The sequence below is a fragment of the Priapulus caudatus genome, unplaced genomic scaffold (assembly GCF_000485595.1).
Source record: "Priapulus caudatus unplaced genomic scaffold, Priapulus_caudatus-5.0.1 Scaffold1037, whole genome shotgun sequence".
In the NCBI taxonomy this organism is placed as follows: domain Eukaryota; kingdom Metazoa; phylum Priapulida; class Priapulimorpha; order Priapulimorphida; family Priapulidae; genus Priapulus; species Priapulus caudatus.
In genome coordinates, this window is record NW_014578098.1 from 64,024 (window position 1) to 89,095 (window position 25,072).

At 40.8% G+C, this 25,072-nt stretch overlaps 2 protein-coding genes across 4 annotated transcripts in view; one reads left to right on the top strand and one right to left on the bottom strand.

Annotated features, from left to right (window-relative positions):
- LOC106815076 overlaps window positions 1-18,647 on the top strand; it is a 24,448-nt gene extending 5,801 nt beyond the window's left edge. The window contains exons 3-18 of one of the 2 annotated variants that reach the window (XM_014819496.1): window positions 3,219-3,385; window positions 3,812-3,873; window positions 5,038-5,109; window positions 5,949-6,009; window positions 6,258-6,312; window positions 6,584-6,730; window positions 7,097-7,171; window positions 9,388-9,438; window positions 11,459-11,643; window positions 11,918-11,979; window positions 14,315-14,372; window positions 15,919-16,045; window positions 16,216-16,356; window positions 16,570-16,891; window positions 17,195-17,352; window positions 17,704-18,647. In XM_014819496.1, coding sequence (XP_014674982.1) covers window positions 3,219-3,385; window positions 3,812-3,873; window positions 5,038-5,109; window positions 5,949-6,009; window positions 6,258-6,312; window positions 6,584-6,730; window positions 7,097-7,171; window positions 9,388-9,438; window positions 11,459-11,643; window positions 11,918-11,979; window positions 14,315-14,372; window positions 15,919-16,045; window positions 16,216-16,356; window positions 16,570-16,891; window positions 17,195-17,352; window positions 17,704-17,817 — 1,857 coding nt within the window. In that variant the 3' untranslated portion in view covers window positions 17,818-18,647. The remainder of the gene's footprint in view (window positions 1-3,218; window positions 3,386-3,811; window positions 3,874-5,037; window positions 5,110-5,948; window positions 6,010-6,257; window positions 6,313-6,583; window positions 6,731-7,096; window positions 7,172-9,387; window positions 9,439-11,458; window positions 11,644-11,917; window positions 11,980-14,314; window positions 14,373-15,918; window positions 16,046-16,215; window positions 16,357-16,569; window positions 16,892-17,194; window positions 17,353-17,703) is intronic. The other variant, XM_014819499.1, reaches the window with a different exon arrangement.
- LOC106815077 (dnaJ homolog subfamily C member 27-like) overlaps window positions 18,648-25,072 on the bottom strand; it is a 7,915-nt gene continuing 1,490 nt past the window's right edge. Inside the window, exons 2-7 of one of the 2 annotated variants that reach the window (XM_014819500.1) lie at window positions 23,739-23,821; window positions 22,937-23,006; window positions 21,872-22,036; window positions 21,516-21,632; window positions 20,946-21,121; window positions 18,648-19,968 (exon numbers count right to left, since the gene is read on the bottom strand). In XM_014819500.1, coding sequence (XP_014674986.1) covers window positions 19,836-19,968; window positions 20,946-21,121; window positions 21,516-21,632; window positions 21,872-22,036; window positions 22,937-23,006; window positions 23,739-23,821 — 744 coding nt within the window. In that variant the 3' untranslated portion in view covers window positions 18,648-19,835. The remainder of the gene's footprint in view (window positions 19,969-20,945; window positions 21,122-21,515; window positions 21,633-21,871; window positions 22,037-22,936; window positions 23,007-23,738; window positions 23,822-25,072) is intronic. The other variant, XM_014819501.1, reaches the window with a different exon arrangement.

The following is a 25,072-nucleotide window of genomic DNA, read 5'->3' on the forward strand; positions in this document are numbered from 1 at the left end:
ACACACACACAGACACACACGCCCCCTCCACACACACACACACAGACACACACGCCCCCCCACACACACATACCTCCCTCCCCATTACATGTAGATATAGAATAGATGTAGATGCAGATTGACTGTAGATATTGATTAAATGTAGTTACAGATTAGATGTATATATAGTTTACATTAATTCTATTATCTGTCATTAATTCTATATCGTCTAATCGATCATTTAATCGATAATTATATAATCTAATTCAGCTAGAAATAGATGTGAACGTATGCTAGCAGGGCTACCGATATGAGAGCGTGCGCTCGCGGTAGAATTCACAGATGCGAGGCAGTCCGTGCGAGATGACGTCGTTGGGCGGGTAGACCAGGGCCGTGCAGGCGGCGACGCTGAGCATGCGCAGACGCGACAGCCTGACGACGAGCACAGGCAGCCTGTGTATCGATGTGCCATCGAAGACGATGCGCTCCAGCAGAGGGCAGTGCAGCGTCAACGCCATCAGCGACGCATCCGTGAGACGCTCGCAGCCGGCGCAGTTGACGTCGGCCAGCTTGGCGCATCTCTCGGCGAGCGCCGTCACCGACGCGTCGGTGACGCGCGTCTCGCCCAGCGAGACGGCGTGCAGCCGGCGGTGACACCTGGCGGCGAGCGCGATGACGCCGACGTCGGTGACGTCGGTCGCGTCAACGGCGACGTCGCGCAGGTACTTGCAGTTCTTGGCGAGCGCGATCAGCGCCGCGTCGCCGAAGCTCTTGCATCGCGAGAAGTCGGCGCTGCACAGCGAGCTGCCGTAGCTCTGCGACACGCTCTCGACGCTTGCGTCACGCACGCCTGCCATGCCGACGACGCAGAGCGAGTACAGCCGCGACGTGAGCGACGTTAGCAGCGTCTTTAGCACGTCGTCGTCGGCCCACGCGTCGGCGACGTCGCTAAAGCGCACGCTCAGCGACTTCAGCTCGCGACAGTTGCGGCCGAGAGAGCGCAGCGCCTTGTCCGAGGTGGCGCGGCAGTCGGTGAGGGAGAAGCTGGTGAGAGCGTGACAGCGACCCGTCAGCATCTCGACGGCGGCGTCGTTGAGTGGCACACGCACGGCCGAGAACGACTGCAGGTCGGCGTTCAGCGAGTGTATGACGGCGGCAATCGCGATGTCACTGAGAAAGTCACAGTCTTCGAAATGTAGCTGTGTCAAAGCGGGCGTCTCCGATAGTATCTCCTGCAAGAGTCGGGAACGTGAGGGAGAGCGTGCAAACCTCAGCACAGACGGAGAGAGGAAGACGAAGAGGTAGAAAAGAGAGGGACAGAGAGAGAGAGGGGGGGGAGAGAGAGAAAGGGAGAGAGAAATGGGAAGAGAGAGAGAGAGAGAGAGAGAGAGGGGAAGGGAAAAGATTGAGAAAGAAAGAGAGAGAGAAGGGGGGAGAGAAAGACAAGGATGGGAAGAGAGAGAGAGAGAGAAAGAGAGAAAGAGAGTGAGAGAGGGGGAAGGAAGAAAAAATGAGACGGAAAGAGGGCGAGATAGGGGGAAAGTAAAAAAAATCAATCGTGAGAGATAAGTAATAATGCGTCTATCAATTGGCCGGCAAGACGAGAGGGTGGAAACATGGTCCAGCAGAAGCCTGTCTCAACGCTGTATAATGCAACAATACACGTCAGTGCCTGACAAGTGACAGTGGCGACAATATCCCAGCCTCTGGTGAGCACTAAAATGTAGTGTAAATGCTGCTCCAACCTTTTCTCACCGTAACTGTACTCAGAGTGGGTAGAAGACAGAGTGGGAACGGGAGACCACAGACACTTGGAACGTTTCAATAGTAAAATGATAGTAAATAAACACACAATATACCTACTACCAAGGTCTTAATGTAGAGGAGCATTTAAACGGCATTTACATGAAATTATCGGCAATAATAGGCGAAAGAGAGTAGAAAAACATTGAGACTTTGGTAGTAAATGCATTTCGTGTTTATCTACCATCATTTTACTATTGAAACGTTCCAAGTGCCTGTGCGAGAGAACCATGGTGTGTAACATGCCGTTATATCTCACTATAGAACACAAGTGCAATGATGTATAAAATGCCGTTATATCTCACTATAGAACACACGTGCCGTGGTGCGTAACATGCCGTTATATCTCACTATTCATCACGTGCCGTGGGGTATAACATGTCGCCATATCGCACTTTTGATCACGTGCCGTGGGGTATAGATGTAACATGTCCCCATATCGCACTATTCATCACGTGCCGTGGGGTATAACATGTTCCCATATCGCACTATGGATCACGTGTCGTGTGTTATAACATGCGCTAATAGCTTGCAAACATACATTACTCGACATTGTAAGTCCGGCATTTAATAGCCTAACACACGGGGATTGTGTCGCGTGGATATGCGTGCCCATCTGATACGTGAAGGCAGACGACCACTATACATGCGGTGCGCTCATAAACATGTTGCGCTGACCAGTGATGTGTGTGTGTGTGTGTGTGTGTGTGTGTGCGTGTGCGTGTGCGTGTGCGTGTGCGTGTGCGTGTGCGTGTGCGTATGCGCGTGTACGTGTGTGTGTGATTCTCTGCTTGTTTCTGATAGATCCATATAAACCACGTTTGTGTGCTTAAAAATAGTTCTTTTGTATAACTTCTCTTTAAATTCTTAAATATTTCGTCACGTAATTTCACAGCTCTGCCTCAGATAATTTTGTCAGTGTGTCCTCCTTACTTCTCTCTTCAATGGTATTCATATATTTGCTTCACGTTTTCATTTTTTAATGAAGATTAATTACATCTGCTTTGTTAGGCATTTGTGTCTCTAAAGGTTTTCTACTTTCGTAAGCTGTTTTTGAAAAATGTACAACCAGGTTGTGAGGTTCCGTTTATATAAGTTTGGTTTTAATGTTTTTAGTTCTTCTTTCTATTGTGACCAACTCCAAATTTACTTTTGATTTGTTGTCTATCTATCTGCCTGTTATTATCTGCCTGTTCGTTCACATATGTGCCGGGCTATGTGCAAAATTGTGTGCAAAAGTGCCATATATTTTTGAACCGTGATGAATTTTCTCTTTAAGAACCGAGCTTGTGCTAAGAGTAATCTAAGAGTGTCTGTGTTAAAAGTAATAGTCTATATGGTCGGTATCATTCCCCTTTACCTACATTTCTGCAGTTCTCTTGTACTGTGTTGTTATTTCTGCATTTTACTATAAAAAGCACTGTATTCTCACCCAGGTTGAAGAGTCAGAGAAAGAGACCGCAGTTAGCAGTGCTGTTCTAAGTGAAGTTTATGCTGGCCAGATCACAACAGCCACAACTGTGGTGCCTGGCACCCTAAGCAGTGGTCCCCCTCCGTCACCTGGCACTGTCAGACCATCGGGAAAATACGCTAAGCCTTTCAAGTAAATAGAATCATGCACTGGAATTATGCTATATATAATCTGAATATACAAAGAATGGAATTTGAATTGATCGTGTTGAAAATAATTTTCTCATGCTACTGGATTTTGATCCTGATTCTCATTTGTATTCAATGAAAATGTCACAGCAACATTAGTGGAAAATCCTTCTGTGTTTATATTTTATTTACCAAGCTATAGTAGACAAAATAGTGTCTTCGTTTGAACGGATGTCTAGTGTTGAAGAGCAGGGAGCTAAGTGGAAAGGGTTAACATAGTTGAACTCTCAGGATAAAAATCAACATCAGTCATTGATATGTTGTATGAATTATAAATCAAAAGAAATATAGTAAAGGAAATGGAACCTTTCATGAGTTTTATCTGGTTTCAGATTCTCATATTAATGCTATTTTCATCAATTTTTTTCAGAGTACCAGGTAAAAACTACTTTAAAGATGAAATCCTCATTAGAGGGAGTGACTCAGGAAAAGGTAAATAAGTGATGGCTTTATTAGGGACTACAAATTATATTTAATGTCAATCCTATAAATATATATATTGATTTAAAACTTTAGCTGTTTGCTTTTCTCGTGTGTCGCTACCAGTAAGCCTACCAACCACCAGTAGGACGATGAGACTGCTGTCAGCTTCAAACTAGAACTTTAATGTAAATGACTATTTAGCCTTTTTAGATATGTTAGACTAGCTCAGACTATGATAGTCAGCAATATTTTAAACCACTTCGTAAATCACACTCGATTTATTGGAATGCCAATAAATTATGAAATTTTATAGATGCCCGAAATAAGGTCCCGAGACCTTTGTAGTCGTTTTTTTGTTGCAATTATATGCATTCTTTCTGTATCTGTTATTTCTCATTCAGCATGGGTACTTGTAAATGAATTTTCTATGTGCTACAGAGATTGGCAGAAATCGGTTTTCAGGTGATAGCTTGAGAAATCTAATTGTTGAAGACTTTTGAAGTAGTTTTAATGATTGATACACCAAGAGTGGGTAGTTGTAGCTGCAGTAGTAGCCGTGCCTGATTGTGGTGATCTAGCTGTACAAGTAATTTTGGTGTTAGGATGAATGTAGGAGGAATATTGGTGTAAGCATAGTTATGCTGCTATTGTTGCTGTGGGAAAGGTATAGTTGTAATTAGTAGGTTTCAGCATTAGGGTTGTTGCAGGTAAGGAGTAATTGTAAGTGCAGCTTTCATATTGGAATGGCTGAATGAGGAATGATTGTGGCGCTGTTGTAATTCTATAATAGGTTTTTTATGGAGTGGGGTAGTCGAAGATCAAGTTTACATTGAACATTTAGATAAGTTTGTCAGTGTGGTGTATTTCGATACATGTACAAAGGACTACATCACAAATATTTTATTATTTACATGAGTTGCACCATCAATATCTGTTTGCCTCACTAGTGTACTAAGTATGTCTGTGCTAACGACGTTTATCCATTTTTAGATGACAAACAAAATACAGCAAAGCTGTTTAGCACAAATTTGAAAAACGACTAAAAGTCGTATTTTTTGGTAAAATATTACTCTGGCCAGTGAATTGTCTGCATAGTTGGCATGCTTTACATCACTCAATATAGTGGTATTGGTGATTTTTTCTTTTTTCACACATGTTCTTTGTTTCGTGCAGTGATGGGCATAAAGGGTCGACGAATTCACATGATAGAGGAAATGAGCGACACTGTGATTTCATTCCAGCGTGGTACAAATCACTCTCTTATGCTTGCGTTTGCATGCAGGTTGCATGGTCAAGCTGTGATACTATTCCGTGTATATCAGTTATGCATGGAATGCTGTATAGGCATATAGTGGCTTGTAAAGTAGAGGAGAAGAGTGGAGAAACAGTATACCATCAAGAAATGCACTAATCCACACGCTATGTTTTTGCATAAAAATACGTATGACATGCAGTAACAAAAGTTTACATGTTACAGAGTACCAGAATAAACCCTGAATGAACTTTACACTTTACAAAGATGCACTTCAAAGGATACAGCAGTTATATGTGCTGAAACATAGCAGGGTAGTGGCTTGAACAATAGAAGTTTGCCGCTTGCTACTGTGTTTTATTAGATGCTACGTGTTCTATGTAACTTGAAAAGCAAGAATGAGTGGCCATGCTTACTGTTGTTATGGTAATACTAATAGCCTACTGGCCTAGGCATATTACATCTGCATGCACTGCTATGTTAAGTAAACAGAAAGAGCCTTTTGTGAGAATATTGGTAACAGATCTAACGTTTCGTTATCATAATTTCTGCGTTTTGATGTATACACCATATATGATATTTTTTGTGAACAATCACAATGTTAAAAATGTCACAAAATATTTCACAGTGCTGTTTCTGGATTTAGAGAATGCTGAATTTGAGTTCATATTTTAATTTGAATCTTCATTAATTTTATGTCTTGCATTTCAGCACTTTGAGAATAACATACAGTTGTGCATAGTATCTGTGTCTTGTAAATGTAGCTTGGTAAAGTTTTGGCAAGATGCTGTACTAACAATTTCACACATGTTTATAACATTTCTTCAAACAGCAAACCAAGGAGCAAAGGAAAGGACGGTTCAAATCACGGGACCCTCAGAAGAGTCTATCAAGTACGTCTCATTTCTAACTTCTTCTAAATTTCTTCTCTCTAAATTCTTATACTTTTGCCTGACATTCACGACATTCTATGTAACTCATGTTCCAGCGAATATTATTTCAAGGTAAACCCGGTTCCATGTCATGTAACAACAAGTAAATGTGCCATTAGTAACATAGGGAGGACTGCATGGGTGGGGAAATAACATGATCATAATCTTGTCAAATTTTCTCATTCATATTATCTGTATTCCTCTTTCAGCCATGCCAAAGTTTTGATAGAGGAAACTATAAAGAGAAATGTGTCTCCAATAAGGGTGCGTTCTTGCTTCAGTTAATTGCCTACGGCACGTGTCCCCTAGGCTTACTCTGTGCCAAACTGTACCTTGCAGTTTTTCTCTTTGTAAATTCATTCTTTACATTGTTCATCTTCAATCATAAACCCCTTTTATTTAGGGGTTGGTTGAACATGGTTGGTTTGTTGTTGGAGTGGTAGGTTGGTAGGTAAGGGTTGTTTGGTGGGTTGGTGGAGTAGTTGGGAGCTGTGTGGCATCACTGTCAGGTAACTGTGGTGCCACAATTTTTCAGTATGAGAGGAGTGGCAGCATGTCTAGTCTCTGCAGTGGAGCATCAGAGGAAGGAAGTGCTGCCAAATTGCTGGTAAAGGGCAGCAGAAACACATCTTCTAACAGTCTCGTCAGTGAAGTCACTCAAAACAAAGATGCAGAAGTGGAGGTATTGGCATCTGATCTCTTGGATGGGTTTGATTTTCTACACATCATTCCCCCCTATTTCATAGAATTAAATGCTCAGGGCAGCAGTAACAATCATTCACGTTTCGCGTGTAATATCGTTTTAAAAGTTGTTTAAAATCTTGTACAACGTGAGTCCAAACACTTAATTGTATGGCAAGATAATTTTGCACAATATTTTCAGATGCTTCTTCACAACTTACACGTGTAGCAATATTAAAGTTTACAAATTCGAAGTTTCTCTATTTAATCATAATGTTAGAAAAATTACTCCTAAAAATCCAATAGTGTGCTAGGTTTATTTCACTTTCCTGTACATTAAGTGTCGATCGATGTGTCTCATCTTTAGGTCCCCCGGCGTGTAAGTGTCACTGTGAAGGACACTACAATCAAAATGACCTGTGGTCGACCAGAGGTCCTTAAGGTTAGTGTCTTAACAGACTTTTATTTACTCTTGATGATCATCTCTGGTTTTGTGAAGTGTGAGTGAAAAAATGTGGTCAGTATCGTCGTTGATGGTTCGGTTTGAAGTTGGTAGGTTGTAGGTGTAGTTAATACTAGTTATAGTCTTTATTTTAACTATTTTGCATGCCGACGGCACGTCCTGGTAACGGTGATATGCACTGCTTGGTCCAAAGCGTCATCTGTAGATAAATCATAGACTTAATCCTGATATCCTGCCAGTGTCAGCGGGAATGTATACGCTCTGCCACTCCATCTACACCGAGTGCTACTTAGATGAGCACATCACACATTTTCATACAGCATTGAGCAATTTCAGAAAGAGAAGATTTTTGAACCTTGAAAAGAGTTTATGGCTTACCACGGTGTCAAGACACGTCACTATAACCAGCTCAGTAAGTCCCTTACCCTGGTTTGTACGTTAACCCCTGCAAACTTGCACGTGCCAGCATTTTTGCCCGGCCGTGGTGTCTATTTTTCAATCCGCTATAAGCACGCTAATTATCTCACAACAGATAGAACAAAATGATTGAATTATGATGGTACAGTCAGTAATGGCAATTAAATGGCGATCCGAGTTGGTAGTTTGGTCAGTAGACTTTGGCTGTTATGTTTGTTGAATGCCTGTTACATTCATGTGGCATAAATGCCTATGCTATAGAAATTTATTTTTTTAAATCTTATCAGTGTGTTACTGGTAAAGATAGAATGGCAAAAGGTCTTACTCCAGAAAAGCTGTGTACATCAACAATAAATGTGGCATTTCTGTAAAGAGAGATGAAGAAAGAGGAGGGCAGATAGAGAGAGGGGGTGGAGAGCGAGAGAGAGAGAAGGGAAGGGGGAGAGAAGGGGGGGAGGGAGTGAGGAAAGGAGTGGTTTGGGAAGATATGTTTCTTCACTTTTATTTCCTTTTAGATCACTTAATTATATATGTCATTACGAACACCCCTCGCCTTTGCAAATTGTCAGGGTCATGGTTGCAAGAATAGCCATGGAATAAACCACGTACAGCTGCACTGTTACACTTATACCTACCCATTACCACCATAACGCTGCAGCACTTGCTAATCTAAATCCACTAAAGTGCATAAATCTGAATTCTTCACACAAGCTCTCAGGTGAAACACCATCAGCGCACTAGGCTATATAGCATCTCACGACGTACCAGTATCGCATATCCTCTGGATGTGAGAAAATGTGCAGCTCTGCTCCGTTACACACCCAAGCTGTGTTAGGGCAGTTGATGCTACTCGTGAGCTAGCATCTGCTGACTCCTCCCCAATTAGCTGCATTCCGGCACGTCGTGCTGGCACGCAGCCAACTTTCAGCATGGTGGTAGTGTTGGAAAGTCTACACTATACACATGGTCCCCTGTCTACCAGAAAGCTGGTGTGAGTTGGAAATGTGTGAAATGTGTATATATCTTCTACTGTAGGACAAAAGTGTTTATTATAGAATGCTCCAAGGACATCTGTGTCTAAAGAAAACACAGTGTCTATAGAAGGAGTTGGCAATTATTCTGTTTATATGTCAGTTATTGACTGTTTTGCATAGCTGCATGACCTTAACATTTTAATGGTTTAATCTTCAATTAATATTAAATGAGAGTTTAATAGGAACTTGGTGATAAAACAAAGGGGCATATATTACTGCCAAGTCGGGTAAATATTAGTTGGTAAATACTAAGATACATTTTACTATTGTGATAGTATTTCAATACTTGAAATATATTATTGCCGATACTATATTGCAGTAATTGAAAAATTGTTGTGTAAGTAATAGTTTCCAGGCATATTTATGCGTGAAAACCGGTTCAGCAGTAAATATACATTAGCCTAGAGTTTTAATATTGCAACTATCGAAAACTATTAATTGTTCAGTGAACTATTGTTGATAGTTATCTATGTTTTACTTTGCCATCGATGGATTGCTATTGAGCCAAACACGATTGCAGTAAGTTAATTGTTTGTTCAGTCTGTCATTACATCCCTAGTGAGTTTATTGAACTGAGGCCGGTTTCACCAAGCGTAATTAAGTCCTTAATATGATTAAAGATAATCACGCTTAATCACGCTTCGTGAAACCGGCCCCTGGTATGTAACTTACTATTACATGCAGCCAATTCTGGTAAGTATGTGGAACTGTTGCGTAACTGGCTATGACGGTTTTCGTTGGCAGGTTGCCAAGCAGCTCTTGGAGCAGTATTTTTCTGCAGATGGGGAGCCAAAAGTGAGTACATTCTCCCAAGAATATGTGAAACCAGTGGCGCCCGCAGATAGAAGCACTGGAAGCACAGTGCTTCCAGTAAATTTTGGGTTAAAAAATTTTGTTTCTATATTTTGTTCCTAAATCTCTCTCGCAAGACTCACCAGATTGCATCTCCAGACGTCTATCATTCACAAATTTTCAGGGGGGCATGCCCACAGACTTCCCTAGCATGCAGCGCGCCTGCTTTTTATTATCACTGAGGATTTTATCCTTCTGTGCTTCTACTTTCTTATGACCTGTGGGCGCCAGTGTGTGAAACCCACAACTAAACATTGAAAGTCTTTGCGTATGCTACACCAGCAACTAGCATATGCATGCAAATAGTATAATCATTGCAATCAGTATCATTTGTAAAATTGGTGTCTTAAAAAGTCTTTGAAGAGTGATCTGCTACAGCCTTGTCTGAGTGATCGTGTCTAATAATATCAGTATATCATGCAAGCTATTATTCTAACAATGCTAATTCACTTTGTGAAATATTGCCTTGAAAAAGTAAAAGAATTTTGTAATTTAGAAACAGTACTAATTAATGTCTGCACCAATTTTCAAGCTTCAGTTTGGAATTTAAGTGTGAGTAACATTAGTATTCAATATAATAATTTTGGTGGGACTAACCCTTACATATACATGTGATATCTAATGGTATAAATAAAACTTAATAAAATATGTAAAAAAGTGACTAACAATCAAATGGTAATAGAGTCTAACGTAATCAAAGGTATCGTATTATGCAAATGATGCATTAAATATAGAATGGCAGCAGATAATATGAAATTATGAATAAAAAATATAATATAAATGATTCATACCAATGCACTACAATTAAAATCTAGTTCCTATAGCCAAACAATAGAATGACACTATGTACAAGCACTACACATGTTATATGAATAACTTTGAACACAATGTCGATTTTATGCACATATAAAATGCACTCCTTAAATACCAGTTCCAAAAACATCATGAATCTTATATAATGGGGGTTATGAAGGGTCTCAGGGAATATGTTACATGTATCGGTATTTTAGCCAATGTGGATCTTGCATATTAGAATCATTTCTGCATTCGCCCATGTCTGTACCTAGTTCAAGCTATATGGTTTTACTGTGTTGTATGTAGTTATACTGGCTGTATGTAGTTTTATAAGTAATACATACTATATATATATATTTATATATATATAAATAATTATATTATATTAATCTGTATAATACAGAATAGTAGCCCCAGTATAATGGTTTATCTGTCCATCTGTGATGGCTCTGTCTGTGTGGCTATGTATTCGCTATATCTTGCTATGGTTATTCCAGTCTTACAGGGCAGATAAAATTCTGTACACAAATCCCATGTTGTCATTGATAACTTGATTATAATCATATCTTTAATCATTATTGTGAACTTCACAAATTACACATTAGCGTTAAGCTGCAGCTCATGATAGTATTTAGGGCATGAGATGATTCAGCCCCTGTATGATGGAAGACAAGGGAACCTAGTTCAGTAGTAGCATTATTTTCTTCATTGTGAGTCAAATTAAATGCCAATAAAATTCAAAGCCAATTTTTATGCCAATATTCAAGGATTTAGTAGTGTAGTAGTTATTCCTTAAACTATAAATCCTCAACCAAACATCTAATTTTATGCTTGCAATACATTATTACTATTAGAATCAGGTCACATATCAAATATGGTCAGTCACATATCAAATATTATTTGCATTGGCATCATGTTATGTCTTGTACCTTTCATGTGCATTGAACCATGAGACAAATTAATTTTATCTGGTAATGCTTCATATGCATCTCCAAACACATAATGTTATTTTCTAATACAAAAACCACCAAAAAATATGTATAAAACGTCACATACATGAGTAAAAAAGTCAGTCAGTGGCTGTTACTGTAGTGTGGAAGCGAAAAAGCAAAATGGCAGAAACTGCATTTTGATACGATAAACTCTGTTTTTATCTCGCTTTTCCCAGCCACAAAGCAGCTGGAAGATTGGGAATAAGTCAATAAAAGGTAAGAGTGACTCATGGCGGGGTGCGTTCCAGTCATCTACTAGCGACTGTGCAGATGAAGTGTCATCTGAGGGAACTGTGGAGGACAAGGAGGTACATGACATCTCAGCACCTACAGAGAGGCACACGCCCATGATGAAAACTAGGTAAGGAAGCGAATTAATGGGTGGAAAAAGAAAAACTGCAAATGGGGAGGGAAGAGGTATTTGTAGCGTAGGAGAATTGCATATAAAATATGTTGGTAAGTAGAAGTCTGTATAGCGAAACTAAACATGTAAATCTGGCTTCGTGCATCATAGGCTTCTATGCATGTTGTTTCTTAATGAAATATCTCTGTTTATAATGTTCTAATTGCAGTAAGTAAAGACCATAATAAAGACCTTTGCTTTGTATTTTATCCCCTAAGTGTTCGTTTTGTAGGGTGAGTCACGAAGAGCCTCATGCTGGGAAAGCAGTAGGAGCAGGCGATGCCAAACACCAAGGTAAACTAAGTATGCACACAAAATATTTGCTGTGCAAACAAAATTCGTGCATCACATGGTGTTGTCCAGCTCTTGAAACGTCCACACCATTCCGGCGAGTTCGTTTACTCAAACTCATAATCTCAGAATGATGTGGTTGAGGTTAATTAAGTGTCGTAGAGCGTTGCTAGGATGCAGGCTAGTGTATTAATGGAGTTGCGTGTTTGCTGGTGTCGGTGGTTGCCTGACAGGCAAGCCACACTGCACTCTGCTTGGCAAGCTACTGTTTGATTGTCTCTGGAGTTTCTGCTCAACATCCGCTTTTCGCAAGCAGCACTCTGCTGCTAAGCTATAAACCCGAGAGTGGCCGCGCGTATTCACTCATAGAGCTGCAGGCTGAGCGACATGGAGCGCTCTGGGAATTTGGCTGTTCACCGCTCGCAGCGTTTTGTACAGGGGAGCGCACAAGGGTATAGCCATGCATCGAGTATCGACTGCGAGTCGGCTCCACGCGAGAGGTTGTCCTTCCGCCACGTCAGTTCCCCAGTCGCCGCCGCTCTATGATGACTAGCCCCGTTATGCACCTGCTGCCGAGATTTCAGTCGGGGACGATGGACGCGCCTGACGAGCTGCTCAGCATACCCTTCAAGGTGCTGCTCACCACCATCTACGCCGTCGTCTGCATCGTATCGCTCGCCGGAAACGTGCTGCTGCTCTGCCTGTACACGCGCTGCAGGGAGATGCGCACGAGCATGTACATGTGCGTGTCGTCGCTCGCCATCACCAACCTGTTCATGTCGTCGGCATGGCTGCCGTGCGAGGTCGCCATGCTGCTCTTCGACCTGCGGCTGCCGTTCGGCACGTGGCTATGCAAGGTGATCCCGTTCAGTCGGACGTGCTTCGTCGCCGTGCAGTCGCTGACGCTGTGCTGGATCGCAGCCGAGCGCTACCACGTGATCAGGCACCCGCTGCGCAGCCGCGCACGCGGTTTCCTGCGCTATACGAGCGTCGGCATCGCCGCCGCGTGGCTGCTCGGCATCACGCTCGGTGCCCCCTACCTCGTCGTGATCTCGGCGGTCGGGCTGAACGCGACTGACGGCGGCGTTGCGTGGTACTGCGCCGAGAAGTGGGTGCGCTACTACTACACGCAGGACAATCAGCAAATCGACTTCGAGATCATCTACATCTGGCTGACGTTCGCCGTCAGCTTCGCCGTGCCGCTGCTGCTCATGACGGCCGTGTACGTGCGCATCGCGCACCGGCTCTGGATCCGCAAGCCGGTCGGTGTGAGCACGCACGCGGTGCAGGCGTGCCTGTGCTACAAGCGCGTCGGCATCCGCATGTGCATCGTCGTCGTGCTCGTGTTCGCCGCCTGCTGGACGCCTCTCTACGTGTCGAACATCGTCCAGATGTACGACACGAAGGACGGCGTCACGCTGACGATCGACAACGTGCTGCTGATGCAGTGCTTCACGCTGCTCGCGATCAGCTCGTCCGCCTGGAGCCCGCTCTCCTACATCTTCCTGCAGAAGTCGCTGCGTCGGCACATCGCCGTCGTGTTTCCGTGCTGTGTCAAGCCCGTCTCGCAGGAGTCGGTCTCGAACAAAGGCAACGCGGCGGCGCGCGGCGGCGGCAGCGCACCCGGTCGCCTGATTGCTGCGCGCCAGCCGATATCGCTGCAGCTACAAACTACGGAGGGGGGTTTACGTATACCGGGTGCCACCAAGTGGCTAGGGGACGATGTGTCGCGTATTCCACATCCGCTGTTAGCTAAGGTTCCCAGCTTTATGAGTGCGATTGAAGACCAGGTGTGCAGCATCCAAGGAAGCAGTATCAGCTCTGCAGAGGAATCTATTGCTTGCAGTACGACTAAGGAGTGCAACTATATGTGAAGTGATCAGTATTAGCTACTCCTGCGCAATCACTCCTGTACAAGGCGAATTCTGTCCAAGAGACGACTATATATATATATAATATCAGTTTTCATACAAAATTCTCGTGCGTGGTAGAATACCTGTTGCTATAAAGGTGTACAATCTTGACAGATATACCTTTCTAAAAGTGTTCTAGATTTAGGTATTTGGTCAATTTCAGATTGAGTTAGAATAGGTAAGTTAGTATCACGTGCCTCATAAGTTTATTAAAAAGATAAATGCCGAATATATATTATCAAGAGTGAATAACAACGAGTTTGTTTTTATTCACTCCTGATTTTGTATTTAGGTTATACACGCTTGGTAGGAGTTCTGCTTGAATGTTAGTACTTTAGAACTATAGTGTATTGTCAATATAATGGATTTCAGTTTTTCATCATCACTTGTCATCTAACAAATAGGGTTTCCATTTTCTGTTCCAGACACTGAGAAAAGGCACAACAAATGCCCACCAGTCACGCACACAACTAATCGCACTAGGTCAGTGTATTTTGTCTAACTAAATAGTGATACTTCAGCAAGTAAGTGCTATGGTTCAGAGTCCTATGGTTAATGTAACATGGCTGGATATTTGATATATTTATGGCTGGACGTATGCCATGTGGTTACTGTCTACCATGGGCGCAACCACTGGGGGGGTCGGGGGGGTCACGACCCCCCCAACTTTTATGTGGACCTCCCCAGCTTCTGGAAGACCTTATTTTCTGGGGAGGTCCAAAATAGTCCGATAAGCGTTTATTATCGTGAAACATCCATATTTCACAGGTGAAAGTTAAAATAAATAAAAACCCCAGGTGGGCAAGTGCAGTGTGATAACTGTGATTCAGATTCAGATATCTAAATAGAACCCTTGTTAATATAATTTAGATTCGACCTACATAGTACATTCAATCTCACATGCATGGAACGAGCACGACATTCACCACGCGTTCGCAAGCCAACTGTGTCTAAATAGCTACGCTGCGTTGTGTTATAGCACTAAAAAAAGAGGCCCATCTCCACACAAGCGGCGCGACACCATTCACCCCTACCGGCAAAGTTCAAATCTATTATATCTTATGGCGTAGTCTCCACTGACACGACACGGCGCCAGCCCGGTTTCACGGCGACGGCGAAAGTCAAATGAGTTTGACTTTTGCCGGCTGACGTGACGGCGAAAAGAAAATTGAACCAATCAACGCGATTGTTTTTATCACGTGTTTTGGAATCGATATTGAAGCAATTGTAAATGATTTTGTTGCAATGTGTGACTCAAGGAAGGTCACATTTGGGTTCTAACACTGTTCTCTGTTTTCACGTGTCAGACATTTTTTTGCATTATTATTTTCATCATTATTATTTTCCTCTTCATCTTAATCATGCTAACGGTGTCACACAGTTAGCACAGTCTGTGTGTAGCTTTACTACTAGCTTAATCTAATTAATAAAACATTTTGGTATGACATCACAATAAATTTAATTATTATGCAACACTTCCATCAACACGCTGAAATACGTGATATTAAACCAATACGTGATATTCGCTCGCCCGCAGATCACGTTGCTATTGGCTGCTTGGGACCCCCCCAACTTTCAACACGTGGTTGCGCCCTTGCTGTCTACTAGCCTCCTTCGTAATTCTCCACTATGTGGTGAACCGAAGATGGGATTTATTGTTCTCTCTAATCTCAATTTAAATTTTTGTTGACCATGTTTTTCTTTTGACATGCATGTTGCATGTTAGTTTTAAAAAGGACAAATATAATACAGCTATTTCAACCAAGTGTTTTAGTAATGCATAATTTGATTCCATTGACATATGCATAAGCTGTGTATAATATGACAGAATCGGTTAAACATATAATTAATTTGTTTACTCTGGATATATATAAATTAGTTAAACTACTTTGGTTATTGCTTTTTTTTTTAACTGTCGCTGTTTTTTGCTTGCCGCCATGCACGTTCCCAGCTAGATCCTTCTTTGTATCGAACTCCGTAGTCATTTTCCAATATACAAAGTTTGCTAAATGTTAGTTTGTATGTACAGATCTTATACTTCCCCCGATCTGAATGATGCCGTAGCCACCACTCGTCCACACAGCATTCATGTCATGCCACCGATGGCACCTCCAAGTGTAACTCAGCTACAACACCCATTCAACAACTACAACAAGGTGGGTAACAAATCCTTTCACATTCTTCAGTGCTTCAGAGCAGTGTATCGTCTTGTTTGGCACCAGTGATCCTTCAGTGGTCTCTCCTCATCTGTAAATTGCAGTGAGATGCTAGTGTTGTGGTAGAGAACAGGTGATATAGGTGTAAGTGCATACGTATTTGCATGTAGGTGCAGCATCTACGCAGCTCTCCTGCACAGGGCAGGAAAAATGGCTATCCGATGAGACCTGACAGTTGCCCCTCACTGCAGCAGCCTACACCTGGACTTGATCTTGCGTATGGATATAGTTTAGATGGTGGTTACCCACAGGTAGGTTGTCCTATTTTTAGGCCAGTGTCAGTAAACTACCCGACTGCCCTGATAACTAGAGCAGTTTAGAACTTTTTAGAATGTCCTTATGACCAGGAAAGTTATAGTAGAAATGACTGCTTCCAGAATGCTCTAGCCTCTACAGCAGTTTCTATGTAAGCTTGCAGACTGCCCTCATGGCTAGGGCACTTACAGTTGCTTTACCTCCCACAGGTAATGCTTATGAGGCAGCCTCTGTTTCCGGACAGTAGCCGGCAGGCCGTTCACATGGCTGAGAAGGCCAACGATTTGTCGCACACGTTTAGTGCCAGGGGGCGCCGTGCACAGTTTGCTAAGACGCTGGAGCAGAGTAGGACTACAAAGCCCACCGCACCAGTTAGCGTCACACCCGTCAGCGTTACGTTGGCTAGTGCAACGCCGATCAGGATTGCCCCAGTCAGCTCGAGAGCAGAAAGTGCAATACAAGCCACTGGCAGAGTTTCTATGCAAACGGCAGCCAAAGGTAGTAAAGCCACAGCTGCTAAACCCGTACAAGGTAACTGAACTGTAAGGTTTGTAGTTTAGGGGAGAATCATAATGTAAACGTACTGTAGGCATATGGTCTATGGTTTTGTTGCCTAGAGTTGGTTGTCTAGAATTGCATCATTTCCATTTGCATTTAACTCATACCCTACTGTAGTATCCTTGGTAATAAGACCCTGTTACTTTCTAGCGTTACATTGTTTAGAAACGTGTATCAGAGGATAACCAAAGCTGTAAACTATATATACATAACGATAAAAATATTAATCAGAACTACAAAGTTTGCAGTTGCACTACAGATGCTGTGTGTTTGTAGATGCCAACACACTTCAGGAGGGATCTGCTGCCGTAGCAAACAACAGGGTCGTGTACACACGGGACTTTCTGCTAGCCTGCTCTGAGTCACCATTCTGTCGTGTGACCCCACGCGCACTGCCGCGTCTCTCTAATGACGTTCCCGACATCGTCAAGAAGGTGTTTGACATAGCGTGATCTTCCTACTCGAAGCTGAGTTGAATGTAGTGTGGTAGATGCACTACAGCTACTTAATTGTCATCATAACCTTTAGAATTTATTGTGCTAATTGTGTGCAGGGTCATCAGGAATTAATGGGACTTCTGAATTCTTTTAGATGTAATATAGGCCATATGCCATGTTTTTCCAGTATCACAGGAATTGGCTCGTTTCGAAATATCTCAACAGCATCACACCTGTGATGACTGAATAGTATATATGTGTGTATATAATATAGTATATATATGTATATATATGTGCACATATTTGAACACGTTTGTGACATTCTCTGTGTGTTTTGCAACTCCGCAGACAATCGATAGCTTCAACCCGGCCGCATACAGGAAGCAGTTGGCCCAGAGGACCCAGCTTGCCACTAGCATTCCATCTATCGCAGAAGACCATCGCAAGTCCTGCCTCTTCTAGGCACGCGTGACAGCGGATGTAATTCAAGGCAACAGAGCTTGATGACAGAATATATATATATATATATGTATATACATGATATATATATATGTGTGTATATAAATATATATATAATTTCAGTTAATGTGATTGTGCCTATAAGCTGGTTTTTCTGTGAACATGGTTATAAGTAGTCTTGTATCTACTATCAGTAAATGAAACATAACATGAGTCGAAAACTGTTACTATGGTCGCTACAAAGCATACTACAAAAAGGTCTCAATTTAAGTAAGAGAGATTACTACATAATATAGCAGGTAGGCTTGTATATTTAGTTAACCTTAGTTATTTCTAACATATTATCTCTTTTTGTATAGTTTTACCTGTTCTAACTTGATTATTTGCCCAGTGATGTCATGCATAAGAATGTTATACTTATCGTATATTATTGTGTTAGGAAGTCAGCACTGTATCCTGCTGCTTGTATATTTGTATGCAATTGTCAGTGTGAATATTGGGTTGGATTTTTGGAATTTTTGAAGTTTTATCAGCTTGGGTATTGCATAGATGCTAGGTGTTTTATTAGCAATGGTACATATTTAAAGGAACAGCTTGGTAGCTTTTTCAGAAGTTAGTCCATGTGGCTTGTGAGGAGGTTAGTAAGAACTGCAATCCAAGTCATTTAGTGTGAGAAGACATACATTTAAATGAACAACATATCTATTTAATATGCAGTTTTACTTGTAAACGATTTATAAACGATTTCCTTGAGTTTCTTGTATGAGTAACAGTATGAGTTTTGTTTCAAGTTGTACTGTTGTATGCGGCATACATTAAACAGGAGAATATTATATTTAGTATTACATTGTTTTATTTCATTATAAAAGCATGTAGAACGAAGCAAATATGACAAAACAATATACAGCAAGATTGCTATAAAATTGTGCAATAAGAGATCTAGGATCTAAGAGACATACTTTCTAGCCCATACAAACAAGCCCAAAAAGGGTTTGGCTATTATAAAAAATTGCCTATTATATACATGATGTATTCACATCTTAAAATAATTCTTAGCCTCATATATATATATACTTGATATACTCGTACATTGATACAAATGAGACGCAGTTTGGCACTTGTGCTGATGCACCATCTTATCGTTAGTGAGTACTCCTCTCAGCATATACAACTGTAGATAAATAAATAATGACTTATTGATTAAAATGGCTAAAATATTCGACTACATGACTCAATAACGGCAGCTGTGTATTTGGCACTCGATTTAAATCTATTTCCTGCTTTTACACTTCATGCTATGAAGGACAGTTATTTGCTCAATCCTTTTCTCGATATAATCTTAGATACATATATCATACCTGTGTAAATCATTACGGTCAAATTCATACACGTTCTTGTAAATAAAAAATTCTACGTTTAGCCTTCTGTGTGGCTGAAAAGTGAAAATGTTGCCTACCAGATACATATTAATTACATACGTATAGAACCTGTTTCACCCCACTATTCTCTATAATGTAATGGTAACAATATTTTACTACTGAGAACTTTTTTTTTGGGGGGGGGGTACTTCAAACACCAAAAATAAGAATATATTTACTGCTTGACTTCTGCAGTGTAATAAGCTTATTTCATCAAATACCTTAACAAGTTTATTTACGAGTTATTTAACTCTATAACGAACCCGAGTAAAACTCAGCGGGATGCATGTTTTTGTACATTCACCCTACATGTCTATAGCTAACTGTTTACAGAGTCAGACACAAGGATGACCTGGCATAGCATGAACCCGTGGTGGCAAGATAAAAAAAAAATAGTACTGACAGTGTGACATTCATGAAAGACAGTAATATGATTGGTTTCTTGAACCTAACAAACACATTCACAATTTGTGGTATTTTAAAACTTTGTCTCTTGCATATAAAATACCTTATTTACTGGAAAACTACTCCCAATTTTAAGGACAATGCAGATTAAAAAGAAGGCATAGAAATTATAATTCTCAACGCACAAGGTTCCAAAATCTAAAAAGCAATGTTTAGAAGGGTACTACGAACTTTGACTAAAATTTTAAAAGCATCTTCGCTGCCAGGGGCAATGCTTTTATCAGGATGCAGCAGCACCGCCAGTCTTCGGTATGCTTTGTTGACCTCGTCCCTGTAAAAAACGGAGCTAAGATAGACCAAGAATTTCAAACAATATGAGTCTGAATTTCACATAAATATGCACTCCTTGTGAATTCCTGAATTGCACAGTGAAATTGTTAACAAATTAGGAAACATTTACAAGGTTTTGAGGAATAGGAATGCATTAATCAGTTTGAGGAATATTAAGCCATGGATATATGTTACGCATTTTTACAACAAATCCTATGCAAAACGAGGCAATACACAATGTAAATTTTGTACACGACAACCGATTTTGTAACAGTGGTCAGAATGGGGTAAAAGTTGATGTTTTTTTACATTTGTTTACAGACAATGACTATATTATCAAGAGTACATACACTATAGTTTACCTTTATGTGCCTTCTTGATATTATATATCAAATCCATCAACAATGCACACAACTATCAAGATTTAGCTTGTGCATCCTATATAACAATATGTATTACCATGAACATGTGTTCACAGTATACGTATGCATATATTACTGCGTTCACACGAGGATTTCAGTTCCGTACCGAGCGTTCACACGGTAAAAATATTCAAGACTTATACGCGGCTTCGCAAGTACCGTACTGAAACATTCGGCACCACGCTGGCCGCGTAATTGTCTGTCGTGTGAACGCAATTCGAGGCCTCTTACTGTAGTGCGCTTACCTAGACTGGTACCCGTTCGCTACACGACGTTAGTGTAGCGTGTGGAACTGTCGACCGGGTACCAGTCTATATTATACCTAGCCAGCCAAGCCTCGGTTCTCGTGTGAACGCTCCGGGTTGTGTTAGCACGGTATTTCAGCCGAATTCAGCACCAGATAAGTACGGAACCAGCGAGGCCGTGAATCTCGTGTGAACGCAGCTATAGTTCATTGGATTACCAAATATTATTACAATATATTAAATCTGCCATCTACTGGGGAAAATATTGACTAAAGGTACTGAATTCGTAAGGCTAATTAAATGTCTCCTACCGTGTTGCTCCAACTTTGAGGCCCAACTTTTCAAAGGAGTTCTTGCAGTACTTTAGTCTGTGAATAGCTTCAATCTGTTCTTTAGTGTAGCCCATGCTTAACCCACTAGTGTTTTCTGGAGTTACTAAAGGCTGCGGGCCATTTTCCAAGACATTCACCATCTCTCTAAATAGTGTCTGTAATATAATGACAAAAATTGGTTATTAGAACCTCCATTACAACACGACATTATGGCTTGTAAGATAATAAGCCATTGAAGCGATTCAAAATCGATCTAGCTTTTTCTAACAAGTTGCAACACAAATTATGTGATAGGTGTAACAGGAATTTCACCATACAGGATTCATCCATTGTACAAGATTTGGTTTGATACTGCACCTGTCTAGTATAAGACGGAATACTGAACAGTTACTACTGGACCTAGAGGACCCTCATGTGGACTAGTTAACTTAGTTTCAATTGATTTATTATAATAACTTCTGTGAAATCTGTTTCATAATACAATAACAAAATTGTATAATAACTGCAGCAGATCTTATACTTCTTTAAATTTTCCCAATGATAATGTACCTCGAACATATCTGTGATTCCCTGACCACTTTGTGCAGACGTCTCAAAATAGAGGAAGCCCTTTGTTTCTGCCCACAGTCTTCCTTCCAGCTCCTCCACCTCACGCTTTTTATCAATCTGCACAAAAATAAGATAACTATTTCATGTAATGCGTTTGTATAGCATGACAAGACAGAATAACGTCTTATGAACATCGTGTTATCTTCCTAATATACAGAAATTTTGAGTCCTATAACAATATTATTTTTCGAGTCTTATAACAATATTTTCTGTGCCATTGCCCAATAAAACAGAACAGTGTGTACGGCAGACACAATGGTTACATCTATAACCCGTGCAGGGCAAAATGTCATTACCTTGTTAGCACAGACAATGAATACACCATTGCTCATATCTGATGGGTTACCCATCTCATTCTTCATTTCATCTAACCATTCTTGTAAAGCACCAAAACTGTTCCTATCTGTGACATCATACACAAGCAGAATACCATTTGTTTCGTTGTAGAACTCATTACGAACCTGAAACATAGTTCAGTACAATACAATATAATACAATATAATACAATACAATACAATAAACATCTTATTATACCATTACAATGAATGGACATTTATACATGTTGATAACAACATGTGGCTTTAGCATTGTATGAGCCAGTATTTATTATCCAGATTACTTTTAGTTTCCCGGAGATTTATTTTATTATTCTAATGTATAATTTTATTATTCTAATGATTGTTAACATTGTTCCTTACAATTTGGGGAGTTACTACCTGGCATAAGTATAAATACAGACATGTCAAGTCTCACGCATTTTGGTCAATTCTCACGCTCTCACACTCATCTCTGAATTTCTCACGCAAAAATCAAAATCAATAAATAAATCATTAAAACCCCCTATTTTCAGTCACAGATACCAGTATACTAGTATCGGAAGGCTAAGGCCCGATCAACAGCGCCGCTGTGCAGCCGCCCAGCTAGCTAGCTCGCTTCGGCCGGCCGTATACGTAATAATTACGTATAATACGTATACGCTATAAGTATAAGCGTTTATTTGCCTGCTTGGAATCCAATATCCTGCCTGGATGATGGCTTTGCAGGTTACTGAGGTATTTTGTTTACTTTTCAATTCTCAGCATGCACTTTTACTTAATTCAATAGCAAGCTCACAGAGCAGTGATAAAGTGGCATGACACATATGACACACATGCTGAGTCATAAAAAAATTCAATTCATATTTCCCAATACTTCTAATCATTCAAAATGAGTAAGAACTTATATTTATAAAGGCAATAAATCATACCATAGGTATGCACTAAATTGCACCATTTCAAACCTCAAATTTCGAAAAAGCTCCATACCGTGGGAGGGGGGCACCACTCTCAACCATTTCCCAAACTTGACATCTCTGTAAATACCTGATAGAAAATTGGATGTCCTGCCATGTCAAAAATGTTTACTCTAACCTCCCGATCTTGCACAGTTACTCTGAAAATTTGAATACACATTCTATAAAAATTCATATTAATGGCCATCACTTAAAGCCGCACTATGCGCATACAAATGCTAATTTCTCCAGTACTAGACTAGCAAATACTTCGTGTCATGCATAATCACACTACCTTATGGCAAAACCGCGTTTGCTTAAAACCCACAAGAAAGAGGTGCGAAATCTGGTAATCTGGCGCCAACGCAAAATTGTTTGCCAAACAATTTCGCCAAGAATCGGTTAGGTGACGTCACATGTTTTTATCTTGGCTACACCCGTACCGCTGTACCGCAACACCGCTCCACGGTTGCTTCGCAGAGCAACGCGAAAGTGTCAACAACATCGGAGAATTTGAACAACATTGGAGGTATTTTCAAATGCCCTTTATAAGACAACGCGCAGTGAAATGGGAGGAATTAGAGTTTATTTTGTCATAAGGTAGTGTGATTATGCATGACACGAAGTATTTGCTAGTCTAGTACTGGAGAAATTATTGCATTTATTGAATGCGCATAGTGCGGCTTTAACGTATAACTATTACAAGAATAAAATAAATTTAATTTTTATAAGTAGACTTATCATTACTACACTACAGTAACATTGAATTACATGTATCACATGAATAAAACATACTATATTTTAAAAATGGTAACACTGATAACAGTAGTAGTTATCGACATGAAATAAATTGTAGTATATATGGTAATAATAAGATAACAGAGATCACATACTTTGTTACGCCATAGTCGATTCCAATAGTTGCCAAGTATTTCGTGATAAATCTCTTCTCACAGTATCGTTTTATTACACAACTCTGGAGAGAGAGAAGAGATTGGACTGGATGAATAATCAAAAACCGTTATATAGATTTCCATTTCTGCTAAGAGTGATACAGCAAAAAATATATTTTTACATTTTTTCAGTATTAAAAGACATACCGATACCCCACGTTGTTTCCCCACTTTTCAGCATGAGTGAGGACACTCTAGAGGGCTAACTACTCATTCTTACTAGAGATAGTGCTGTATAGAACTGCGTCGTCAACAAAGAGGTTCATAGAAGTAGAAGAGTCAATTTCGGCCATAAGCACAGAACCGTGTGCAGACTTTGTGAACAAACTAAGCACAGAACTTTGAAACATATATCTGATGTAACAGCAGCTACATATGACATGACATGCTGCATGATTAACAAAGACAATTTGTGATCTAGCCGAGCCGCTCACTTGCGGAAGTATCCCACAATTCATTGCAACAAAATCTTCAAAATCAAAAATCTTCAAGCAGTAATGAAGCATGACTGTCGATGACTGCGTGTGTTTGCTCATTCTTAGATTTCACTAATAATAAGATTGCAATTGCTATTCTTTTTTTCTTGTCACTAGCATCCCTCTGCATCCATGATGATAATTAACCCGGGTTAACCCAAAAACCGTTCGTTTATCTTCCCGACCCCAGATGCGTTCGATTTCTTACCCAGGTGGCTCTGGGGAAGCAAATTGAACGCACTATACGTGTAGCCAGGAATTAATGAAGACAAAGGAGTTTGACTCGTATTTGATACTGATTTCACTACACATTTGTCGTACGCCGTTTTCACGTTATTTACTGTCGTGTGGCGTTGCCAAGCCGCAAATTCTCATGCACAGCAACTCGAAGGAGGCGCGGCAGGGATCGTGTCTCCCGTACGTTATCTTGTGAAGAAGTTTTTGATCGGCTAACAAAGACGGGTGATGACGACGTTAACTCTCGCCTTTATCACATACTATTAGTGATGATAAGTAAGGTGTAAACACATGCGTTTGCCTGCAATTGCATATTAATGGTTGCTATGCAAAACACATGTGCAAAAAGCTACAATCAGCTGGAGCGTCAATTTACTCGCTAAGATTCATACACATCATTCTTCCGCGGGTGAAGTAGTTCAGATATTTTACCAGCGCAGCGATTATTTAAAACAAGAGCCGCAGAGCGTCTGGGCTCATCTGAGGTCTGTTGCTACGATTATAAACGTAAAATTTCAGTCATGCGTAGTACCACATTTGTTAGGCGCAGATATGCAGACA